Genomic DNA, 13174 nt, shown 5'->3' with positions numbered 1-13174 from the left:
TGCAGTATGAAGAAAAAAAAAAAAAAACCCTATAAATATAATCATTTCGTTAATATGCGGTGTCATGGAAAAATCACATGTATGCCTCAACTAAATACTGAATAAGTTAGAACAATAGAATTTAATCACAGTGCATGTCATTTGATGCCCTTATCATGTATAACTTACCTGCCAACTTTCACATAATCACCATGGTTTATTGTATCATTTTAATGTTTTATCCAATTATTCAGGTTTTCTCTTCAGGTTGGTACATTTTCGGGCTAACAAATTTCATCGTAAGGCCGCCAAAATGAATTTTTATGATTTTTCTGGCTCAAGCAGAACAACCATAAGGAGTTATATGTGGAGCTTTATATGAATATTTATATTACCCTTGCCCCAACTTGTCCTACAAAGGTTTCTGATCTCTTATGTGCATTAATGTTTTATTGAAGAAAAATACATGTGTGTCGCGTTGTAATGAAATAGTTTACTATCATGACGTGATAATCCAAGCGAAAGCTTCCCTTTATGACGCAATCGAAACATTGTTATCTGTCTTTGTTTCGATGCGTATGATTCAATGGATGATAAATATGCTTTGTTAATCTCTCTCTCTCTCTCTCTCTTTTTTTGTTTATCCTGGTGCGGGCACGTCTACATTATTGTAAATTGTTTATTTGTCATATTTGCTATCCTTGCTTATCATTATCACTGGCGAGAGAGATTCCTGAAAATTCTGATAGAAATAAAATATTGGCGTTTTAACAGATTACAACCTCTGAAAGATTGAAGGAAAAGTCGTTACGTAGATTATATAAACATACATCGTAATCATGATTATGTTTATGCACTATGCGCTATTTCACTGATCAAAGTGACAGCTTTGACAGAATAATCGATCAACACTGACCACTTTTTGTTGTTGATTGTTTGGTGAACAGGTTCGGTGTTTGTGGGCGTGTGTGTGTGTATGTGTGTGTGTGTGTGTGTGTGTGTGCATCTGTGCTGGAGTGAGGTATACCTGGAGTATGCCTATCTAGAGGAGGAAGTGTTGATGAGGTTATACGGGTGAGCGATGAAGGGGTAATGTTTTATAGGTATGGATTATGTACAGACACTGATCATGTAGATTTGTAAAGCTTTTGTATGTATGTGTGTGCATAGGTATGTAGCCTTTTTGTTGACCCCTGATACATAGGTATGCAGGCCTTTTGTTTGACCCCTCAACAATATTGATTTCATTATCTAATAATTACTGCTGTGATGAGTATACAGGACGCAGTCAATGGATATATTTTGTAATGTGTATTGTACATACATAATGGTATTGCTGACCCATTAGGCATTATCAAAAATTGATCTTATAATTATTGCGGGGATGACTATATTTGTGAAGCAGTTGCTGTGTATTGTATAGTAGAATAATCAGAAATTGACACAATGACAGTCCTAAGAATTATTTTGTAATATTTTGATATACGTTTGAAATGTCACGCAGCAAGCAACACAACTATAATTGTTGAATTGTAATCAACGATGGATGATGGAATCGAAATAAAATATTGTTTGAAACAAAAAAAAAAATGCAGTAGAACAGGTCTTTGGTGGAAACTTCAATTTCGTTATACAATTTGATTAATTTATTGCAATTGCCTTTGGAAAATCGACTGTCGTGACCTCAACTGATATGGCCTGAATGTTTACCTTGGATACTTTGTAAGATTGACAGATTCTTATGCCTGAGTGAGCTAAATGAGTTTCCAGGTAGAGCATAAGGAAAAGGAACGAAAGGGCTTTTTACACTTGTAAATTTTTGCTTAGCCCCGGACTATCGGTGGGGCTAAGGGGGGGCCTTAGCCCCACCGATAGTACGGGACTATCCTTAGCCCACTTTCTGTTTACACTCGTTTTTGCCAAAGTGGGCTAGCCCCACCGATAGTACGGTACTATCTGGCCCTGCAAAATAGCAGGGGTTAGCACCGCAATTGCGGTGCTAGCACCGCAATTGCGGTGCCAAGCAAGTGAGTGTAAACAGAACGAAAAAATAATCCTGGGCTAAGCGACGGAGACGAAGTGCGACCCTCACTGACCAATCAGAAACGAGGTAATCAAGTGCTGCCGGTGCGTGCGTGTACGTGTACAGTACACAGCGTAATTATGAATATTCATGTGGTTTGGAAAGTCCGGGGCTAAGAAAGACGAGTGTAAAAAGGTCAGTTTTCTCCTTAGCCCCGGACAAGAGATAGTACGGGACTAATTGGCGAGTGTAAAAAGCTGAAAAAATTGGTACGGGACTAACGATAGTCCTGGGTCAGAGAAAGTCCGGGGTTAAGAAACACAAGTGTAAAAAGCCCTGAAGTAGTCTTCGTATATAGGCTCATTTACATTTTCATCTGCCGTGCCGAAACAGCCCTAACAGCAACATTGATGTTGTTTCCCCCAATTATTCATTATTACTGCCAAGGGCGTTTAACTATTCTTGCGTTCATCTCCTGGGAGCATTTGGATATGGGATTTGATTCTGATCCTGAAATATCGTATTCATCAAAACGTTTTCGGAAGGAAGTACTTCCAAAAGCGTATCCGGTAGAGGCTACTAAGACATGACCATCGCAGTCATCCAATTAAAAACGCAACATCAACATTATGACGTTGCACCTGATTCCACCACTCCCATCTCTCGAACTTCTCCAAGCGTTTACGCGGGTGGTTCTACCAAGGACACCCCCCCCCCCCCAATTACATAAAGTTGGATAAGGTGGGTAGGGGTGAGCCATCTCTCCCCGGATGAATAGTAGCCCCGGCCCTTACCAATGCTGTGCATTGTTAGGGGATTAACTTATCGCGTTTGCTTATTTGTTCAACAAGCACCACCTCTGGGACCCGTTCACATCCTAAATCGAAGATCGTAAAAGTGAAGACACGACCTCCTTAATGTCACTTGCAATGTTTAGATATGAACGCTGGTATAATAGTTTGCCATATGCTGAAATGACAAGAGCATATTGTGGTAAAAGACGCAGGATGAAACACTCCCGAACACTCTGCATTCCAGCATGAATCGATGTCGAATTAGTAAGCACACTTTACGACGACATGAATTGTAGAAGAAAGCCATTACCTGTCATTTGCGTCAACATCATGCAAGTATCATCATTGCCACCTAAATCTCATCTTAAATTCTCTTTTTTTTTCTCCGACCCCGTGATGACATAGTCTATTAGATGTATTCACTACAAATTCACATGGATAACGTCAATTGATGTCAAATATGGTGCTATAGAAGGACTTTATAGAAAAGAGATCGAAAGAATCGAAAAGCAGAAAAGCATCGAGTCGCAGAATGTACGATCAACAATCTAGGATGATTTTTGAGAAAGGAAATGGTATACAGAGAGAAAAATAAGAGGAACAAGTCCTGCGGCTATGTGATCAATCAATGTTCATTCTATCATCTATTGAATAATAATAATAATAATATCTAATGATAGGGTCATCATCCGCATCAGGGAACGGAAGCATGCAATCTTACAGCGACGATAGGTGTAGGTTTCACGTGTGAATGGGTGCGATTTTCTGGGAACAGCTCCCGTTGGTGGGAACAATGAGAGGGGAGTGTTTTGTGATCACGTTCAAGTTAGGAAGAATGGCCTCTCTTTGGAAGACATAATCCCCCTCTACGTGACAAAAAACACACGTGCAAGCAGCCAGTGAAGACGTAGTAGCTTTCAGAGTGGCATGAGGGCTTTGACGTGAATAGAAGGTGCCTCTGTCCTGAGGGCGGTCGCCATAACAGATGTTGGCTTTCTCGAGTAAACGTATCAGTGTGTTCTCTAGGTGATGCCATGAGTCTGTGATTACTATACAGCATCAGTAGTAAAATACTCCGCTACTCTACTAACTGGAATACTTCACGTGGTGGCTCTGAACGGAGAAGTCTTGTCTTTATGAAAAACTGTTGACGAAGGTGGATTTTAGGTACAAACACTTGCTTGGCAGGTGTCGGAGTGGCTTTCCAACCCAACGGATTATATCATCTGCACTATTTGCACGCGAAAGCCATCGATTCTGCAGGAGAAATCCCCGGGTCTTGCCTCAAAAACTTCAGACGTGAATTGCATCATATTTGCAAATCACATCTTAGTCGTCATAGTCGACTTCGTTTCCTTCGGTGACGTTATAGGGCCTAAAGTGTAAGATCAACTTCTGTTCTTCCAAAAAGTTGTCAACATCTTTATCCCAAATGGAGCGGACAGTGGTACTGCCCTTGCTGATTCTTCTCAGCCTTTATGACTTGGCGGGAACGTCGAAAGCTACAAATGGTGAGTTTGTGTTTTTGTTTGCAAACAAACACGTACACACATTGTACGTTTAGATACGTTCGTGCATCCAAAAAGAAAATGTAGCCATTATGTTTTCATAGCTGAAGGTTTCATGGTATGCGTTATATTTTGAGTGTATGACGTCATCTGGCTAGAGAGAGGTGTTCGACAACTACTAGTATGCCAATGGAAACAAAAAAAGTTTCATTTGGCGCGTTATTCGTATTTCCTCTGTGAGTTCTGTTTGACCGAGAGCTAAGGGTTCACACCTGTTGTCTTTACAAATTTATCATGCTATGAAATAGTATCATTATTTTCCTTTGATAACATACAATGTGAAGAGATGAGATCTCATCTACATCTGTCTATATTATCCTGCTTGTCTGTCTTTGGATGGTCTAATATTTTGTTTTTCTTTCTACAGTATCTTACCGTACTTCTCAATATTGGCCGTTGAGATGTTAATTAATGTGCTGTATTATGTACATTGAAAATATTTTCGTCGCAGGAGGAAGTTATTCTCATTATTTTTGTTTAATTCAAGCATATTCATGGACCAGCAATGCATAATCTATCATAAATACTCCAGTCAATGATATTTTGAAGAAACTTATAAATATGTTTCCATATGTGTCAATAGAACCATTATGGACTTGGACCTTGAACCTTGATGAGATAATCCCTGAAGCAGCTCTTTCCGAACTAAACTGGGACTCCTACAAGTTGTAAAGATTTGTAATAAAATAAGCAAAAGCACATGCACAGAGGAAGGCGGTACAGTACATACTGGATTTATGCCCCAAAATATGTACAAATTTAATACTGAAAACAACTTTAATCTCTTGTCATTAAATCGGGCGGAAATTTGTATGACAATTTTATTCATCTTTTTCACCTGTGTCAGTATAAGACAATTGATATTTGCATATCCAGGACTACCTGTAAATCTTAGAAAATGCAACGATTTACACTTGATATTTGTTTGTTTGTTCAATGGTTTGTTTGCTCACTATAGCAGGCACGCTTTGTACAAGCTTTTACTCTACAATTAATTTTGTGTAGACTTGTTGTTCTCGAAATCCTCTTCATGTACATGTAGGCCTACAAATGTACACATTGATGGCTGTAATGTTAATTGCAGTACCAGTACCAGTGAATGTGATTTGAAAAGTTCATCAAATCTTGTTCCTTTCTTTTGAATGCAGGTCGTGTTTCAGGTCGACGGCCGACAAGCTCACTAAACGGTCGGCGAGGAGACATGGACGACACTTTCGCCATCCTCAATGCGAAGATGTCGGGGGCCATTGACCGACGCGTGCCCGACGACAACCGAACTCCCGGTCATCGAGAGGTGGCCCTGGCCAGCCTAGAAATCCTCTTAGCAGGAGGTAGAACCCAGCTGACCACGGCTGTACCTTCCACGGTCACCCAAGGTGAGCATAAAACTCTCTGTCAGGCTATTAATGTCATCATTTTGTTGAATATCATAATTTCATTGTATTGAAGGGATGGTATATTGGTTTACATGTAGGTGATGAGGATAGAGCTTTTAACTTTTTGCGAAATACTTAAAAACAACTTTATGAAATGTTCGAGAACATACAATTTTAAGAGGTATCCAAACTTTATTTAGTGAAAATACGTTATGAAGTGGCTGTCATATCAAAAAAAAAAAAAAAAAAAAAAAACCCTCCAAAGTAAAAGAAAAAGGTCCTAATAAAAGGTAGGTCCCACATTTTTTTAGGATTGCTTTGCTCAGCCATTTCTAAACCAATTTTCATCAAATAAACGTTAAATTCCTCTTAGAATTACACACATCTTTCATTTTTCATAAAAAGTTTCTCGTTATCTCACCAAAAATGTTAGAAACCTGAAGTTAGGTCTTAACCAAAACTATACGATCCCTTTAATATCATAAATTTGTTGATTATCATACAGTGTAATTGTAGTATATTGATGACAACAAAAGCATTAGTGATGATGATACCACTATTGCTACTATTACTAATTACTACTTATTATGATGATTATGATGATAATGATAACAACCCTACGACATCCAATGAACAAACATGATATTGATAATTGAATAATCGTTATCATTATTTTCGTCATCGTCGTTGTTGATGTTGTTGCCACCTCTGCTACACTGTACATACAGTTTGGTTTAGAGTCATTAAGGATAGATAAGAAGAAGAAGAAGAAGAAAAAGAAGAGGAAGAACTCGAAGAAATCAAACTGCATTGACATCGTCTTTAATTTTCCACCTATTTAATTTCTGCTTCCATTTCGCCCTTCACGTTGATATTATACTGACGGGGCTTTTGTGATGTAACCAAATTGTGCCCTTCGTTTTCATTGTGTAGTTGCTACACGTTGAGATGTCTTTTCCAAGTTTATTTGGTCAAATTTTGCAGAAACATTCTGCCATTTTACTTGGTGTGCGTCGATCCTTGGAGAAATTGTGGGCCGAATTTCAGTAAACTTCACATCAGCATTAGATATACCTGTAGATCAAACGCAAACTTCAACAAGTTTGACATCTCGAAGTGGTTATGTAAACATGTACACACACATCAAACTTCCCGTATAGTACGCAAAACAAACTGCGCCATTCCTGGTAAAGGGCTATAAGGCGCTCCCTCTAATACGGGGGTAATTTCGTGTAAAGATTGTTCAAGTTCACTCACAACGGGGTTCATTGTACCTATGGCATTAGGCGCACAATGGGAGGATCTGTTTATTGTCCCAGCTACATCAGGGACGACAATAGATTTAGTGAATGAAAGGGCTTACCTCACGACTGGTTGGAATTCTTCCCCGCTGGGAATGAATGGGTTGGAATAGGCGTTGGATTAAACATACAAAGGAACAGTGTTAGATCGTTGCTGTCGTATAGAACCTAAGTGATGCAGCCTTACTGCGAAGGGCTTATGGTAAACGCGCGAGAAGCCAACGTTATGAAGACTGCAGTAGCACTCAAAATTCAAATACCAACCATCAACTCACTAGTAGATATTACACAGTCTAAATCATTGTACCTTTATTTACCAACACGTATTCATTACAAAGATCAAAATTAAAATGAACGTATTTTGTAGGTTTATTGAGCCATAAGCAAGGTAGGAATCATTGTGGTTTTAACAGGGGCAAGATACATATTTCAATTCAAATTAAGGTTCACTTGATTCTTCTGGTAGCTACTTAATTACCAAATTGGAATAATTATGATAACAAAAAGAGAGTGTGTTTAATTACTTACTGAAATTGAAATGTTGCACAAAACGTAACTGAATAGTCGCATCATGCAGTATATGCGGAAAGATTAATAAAGAGACTGTAACCTCTATGAAAGCACAATACTAAAACAATACTAAATATAATTATGCTAAAAATGGCATCATTTTCAGAAGTTTTTTTCTTTTTTTAATGGAAAGGATGACATCACCGTTGCATGCTAAGTCAATTATACTTCCCATGTCTATGTAGTAGTTTGTTTTACGATCTGAAAACAAGGAGTTTTTTAATATATTTTTCTCATATTGAACAATGAGAGCGTGATATAACAACTAGTTTTCGTCAGAACATTGTCTAGTGTATTTGTGAATAGGCCATGTTTTGAGCAACTGATCAATCGCAGTTTACAATTTTTAACTAAGTCGAAATGTCTTGAACAGCTAAACTGTTAATATTCATACATAAGTATTCCTTTATTATTTTTTCCTTGCGTAACAGATTATATGCTTTGATCTATTCTTGAAGAAAAATCGAATTACTGAAGATTTAATAGCAGTTTCCATATAATTTTTGGGATTGATCATTTATGTTTGTTTGCTGAAATTCATAGAAATCTAAAATATAATCAATACAATCATACAGATGAAACGCTTATTGGTGCTTTTATGCACGTACGATTATGGCTAACGTATGCAAATAATATTCTTTTTTTAATTTTTCATAGTTACACATCGCCCTCTACCGCCCTGTCAGAACGGCGGGATTCGCCTGCTCGGCAGCTTCTGTTACTGCCCGTCCGCTTTCATGGGACGTTACTGCGAGATCTACCGCTTCAATAGCAGCTGCGGCAGGATCCCCCACGGGGGCTGGACCTACATCAACTGTAACAGCTGCCACTGTGTAGCCGGTGTGCTGCGGTGTCAACCGCATCGGTTGCCGGGTTGTGGTGAGTGTCGCTATTTTTTTTTCCTTTTCTTATCTAAGATTTTGTGTCGCTCAGAAAGAAAGGAGGTACAGTGTACATTGTAGATTATTGCCATTTTTACTGATATTGTTGCATTCACTTCCACATTTTTTCCTTGTTACAAGTCTCCGTGCACGCCTTTGGAGAAAGATCAGTTTATCGATTTGTTACCAACTTTCTCACCAAGAAATAAACAACGGAATATAAAGCTATCCGTGTTTAATTTTTTTCTGACTTACATTGCACATAAGTGTGTGAAGATGTATAAGTTCTGAAGGTCAAAGTTTACACAGCATGATTATCTAATTGACAAGATTAATAGTTGATAGCCCCGCCCCTCCGCCAGATAATTGAGAATACAAAGCAAAGCATAAATACTAGTACTTAGCTTTTTCGAGCACCAAGACAAACCATCATAGGCTACGTGCGTTAGCACAATTCAGTGGATAACACCCAAAGTCTTCAAGGTTTTCAAGATACTTAATGTCACTGGATAATTTTGCATCATTTTCTTCTGTTTCCAATTAATCTTATCTTGTTGCAGCATCAACGGGTTTACCCATCATCCCCTCAACCACGCCGTCAAAGTCCCAACCACGAGTCAATGACGAAGATGTGTCATTCGTGATCGCAGCGGGATCGGACGACAGCAGCAGCGCCACCATGAGAGCACCCAGCGCCAGTTTTGTTTTCGTCTGTCTGACGTCACTACATCTCCTCTATCGGTGCCTTCTCAGGGCAACTTTGAGATAACTCCAACTCGGTTTTTGTTTTTGTTTTTGTTTTTGCTGGACAATCGAACTATTCATTAATGTGAGAGCCACCGTCCAATGTATATAATATCAAAGATGCGTTCTATATTTTCATCATCATCATCATCAGACTCAGAGTGTCGTCATCTTCTTTTTACAGACTGACGTATCTTGACTTGTCTTGTCTTGCCAATTTGGTGATAAACAGGAATACGTATTCGAGTCAATAATTGTTGACAGCAATGCTCGATGTTTGAACTGTTAATTCATCTATGTTTTGAATCAGTATGTGTATACGTTAAGTGTACTCTGTCGTTTGTTGATCAAGAGAAGTCGTTATTTCCTTGGCCGGTAAATGTGAAATGTGTATTTTAGCGCTGTATTGTGGACAACTACCGGATTCGCGTAAAACAACATGATGTTGATTCAGCTCTCGTATCGAGAGATTGATGTTGAATAGCGCCCTCTTGTGTCTTGCCGTGAATATGTGAGAACAGTCGTTATCAAGACAGCTGCTTTTCAGCGCAGGCATTTCATACTCGTGTCTCACCGACAATTTCCTTTGTACTTTGTTTTATGTTTTCAAAGCAACGTACGCCGACTTGGACAAGTAGCATGAATATGTGACTATGCAAATGTTTCATGCTGATGGCGTCAACAATATTTGTTGCTTTTTAGGGAGTGCAAAATATAATACAGTGTATGTACACTTGAAGTTTTTGATACCTTGTATTACATATCGAACTGATATTTGAAATTTCTATGTTATGCATAATGCCATGCACGAGTTGCAGCACTGATACAGGTAGATCTTATTGTTTAAGATATCGTATAGAGAATAACAGAAATGGGAAGTGATATTCTGATGATCTTTTACTGAAGACGATACAGAGTACATACAAGTGTATATCTTCCCCCCCCCCCCAATCTCCCCTACTGATTGTATTGGAATAACGTTACAAATTCATCTTTCAATTTATGGCATTAAATTATCATCAAAATTTTATTGGCAGTTGTGCAGAGACATGACCCAACCTGCACGTATTCAGAGTGACTTTACTAAATTGAACACTGTTTGTCTTTACAGCCACCTCCCCCCCCCCCCAATAAAAGTGAAAACAAAAAATTTGGTCATCGATCATCGAAGATTTGGCATTTTTATGGCCTTTGCCTTTACACAATATGATGTTAATAAAAGAATACAGTGTAGCCCTATGTCAGGGCTACTACCAACATTGTATCAAAATTGCATATAATGGAGAAATTTAACATCCTAACAACTTGATTCGTATGACTCTACTTATTCTAAATAGTGAGTTTTATTTTGGGCGGATGTAACTTTTTAGCAAGATTGACTGGTACACTGACAAAGTGTTTAAGGAATAAAGAGACCAATAAGGGGCTTCCGAAATTATGCCATTGCATACCCACCAAGACTTCCATTGATTAGATACTATCTGATAATTCGTTTATTCACTTTTATATTTTGTAATGTGTATTTTTGTTTAGTGAACTACGTACATGTAACTGACTTAAGTGCATATATATTTTTTAATTTGCTTTTAACAGTGCTTGGTTGGAAATATCGGTTTCAAACACATGAATTCTTTTGTTCAAAGTAGCAGCAAGACCTAATAATGCTTATGGTTTTGCAAAACTTTTTTTTTTTTTTGACACAGATATATTAAAAAAATTGATGATTAGCAGTTACTGTCATTTTTCCGAATGTGGCAACTGCCTTCATTTTTGGCATTGTTTTTTGAACTTTTGGCATTGTTTTTTTGGCATTGTTTTTTGACAATATTAGTATTATGCATTTCCCCCCAGATCAAGAATAAACCTTTTCCTCGACGTGATATGCTTTTACGCACCCTGTGATTATCTTGTTTTTGTGTTTGGTTGTTTGATTGATTGATTGATTTCTGACCGACTTCTGTCTGTATATGGACTACAATGTATCAGCTGCAAGGAAGCTGTTCAGCGTGTCACTGACTCATACGTGTGTTCTTTACTGAATAATTTTGTCCTAATAATCGCAACCTAAAAATATCCTTTTTACAAGACGAAATTTGATGGATATATACACCGAATTAGCAAATACAGCAATCGACAAAAATTGTAAAATGTAACAAAGTCGAAAGATATTCTGTAGAAAATGAAAGAACAAAGAGAGAAAATGAACGATGTGACATTCGAGCAAACTTTCATATCAGTTAGTTAGTTTCTATGCACAATACAGATCGGCGGGAGTGTCGTTAGAGGTAAATCATAAAGTGAGCATAACATTGGAGCCAAATACACATAAAGAACACTTGGTACTATTATTATTATTCCATTTCCATCACCACGACAGCATGCCTCGTCCTGAGTAGATAGTCTATAACTCGGCTGTGCCGCTTGAAACATACTTGTATACAATGCCAAATGCAAACTAAAGATGAAGTTGGTGCATGAAAGATGGTATCACATATCATGATACATTTACTGTAATGCATAATAACTAACAAAACAAGGTCAATACACAGATTCGCTACAATTTCTCTCTCTTTCTCTCTCTCTCTCTCTCTCTCTGGTATGTGTGCGCGTCTGTGTGTGTATGTGTATGTGTGTCTACATATCTGTTGCCACACGCTAAGAAAAAATAGGTTCAACTTTGCACCTTTCAGACAATAACGGTGCAAATTTGCACCTTCACAGGCGTTCCCATTGTAAAACTGGTCTGAAACATGCAAAGTTGCACCCTTTTGAAGGTGCTCCCAGCGTGACAATGGTAAAGGTGCAAAGTTGACCCTATTTCTGTGAGAGTGACATTGGTTAGAATTTTATCCTTTACTTGTAAGAGCAAGATGTACGTGACTTAATTCATTCAATCGTTTCATGTTTGCCACGTGATTTGATCAACAAACTCTCTGTGCATCTCTTTAGGTCCAGAGCAATAGTTCTGCTATTGTACGGTACTTATCTACATAGTCAAGCATTAGCAGTCACGCGTAACATAATTACATTGTGCAGTGCATGGGGTCGAGTTGAAAATAACAAAATCACTATAACTTAACCAAGAATTTCTTCATTTCATATCCATCATCATAAACTTTGTCTGTCTTTCTGCGGAGGTGGCTAACAATTCATGAGAAAAGAAGCTGGCAAAAAAATATGCAAATGTCAAGGTTCATTGTCACCTAAGAGGAAACCCAATATAACATCAGTTCTTATCTTTATGCTCTTGCTTCCCTGGTTCAATATTGATTCATGCTTATGTTGCTGTACTTGTCTTTCATTCGTTACATAAAACTTCTCTTCACTGCAACTGTTGCTTGATGATTCCTTATAATCGTTTCGTTTAATTCTAGGAGCCTTGGGTCTTTAATCTCATCTTTACTCGCTGTGTCACAATCGCATAATTCTTGAGGTGATTTCATCATTTCTATATGCTGGTCCATTACTATGGAATAAACTCCAACAAGACATTCGCAATCTTTCTCCTCTTTGAAACTTCGAGATTTCACTAAAAACCTGGTTATTGAGACAAGCAGTTTTGTAAATATTTTCTCCATCTCTTTTCCTATATCGTTCTTTATAGACATTCGTTATCTGCCCTTCTCTGTGCAATTATCATCTATTCATGATAGTTACCATGGCATTACAATTAATGTTGTTATGATCAGATGAAGAAGAAGAAGAAGAAGAAGAAGAAGATGATCATCATCATTATTATAATTTTATGTAGACCTAAACATGTACATGATATTCTAGTTGGTGTGTGGAAAGTGAGAATGCAAGAGGTATTTTGAAATAAAGATTGAAAACCGAACTTTCAATAATTATAACTTTAGTATGCTGGAATCCCACAAATCCGGTTCCAAGAGTTAGACCATCTGATTTGCATTAAAAAAATCCGCAAGAACGTCTTCTAC

The 13174-nt window shown here is 37.9% G+C and overlaps 1 protein-coding gene across 1 annotated transcript; it reads left to right on the top strand.

Annotated features, from left to right (window-relative positions):
• Positions 1–4228: 4228 nt before the first annotated feature.
• Positions 4229–9261, top strand: LOC140237086 (uncharacterized). Its single transcript, XM_072317025.1, has 4 exons — positions 4229–4307; positions 5513–5740; positions 8269–8490; positions 9053–9261. The coding sequence occupies exons 1-4, from the start codon at positions 4229–4231 to the stop codon at positions 9259–9261; spliced, it is 738 nt and encodes a 245-aa protein (XP_072173126.1).
• The last annotated feature ends 3913 nt before the right edge of the window (positions 9262–13174 follow it).

Source organism: Diadema setosum, chromosome 13, assembly GCF_964275005.1.
Source record: "Diadema setosum chromosome 13, eeDiaSeto1, whole genome shotgun sequence".
Taxonomy (NCBI): domain Eukaryota; kingdom Metazoa; phylum Echinodermata; class Echinoidea; order Diadematoida; family Diadematidae; genus Diadema; species Diadema setosum.
The sequence above is the reverse complement of the archived record's forward strand: the minus strand, read 5'-3'. Positions and strand labels throughout refer to the sequence as shown.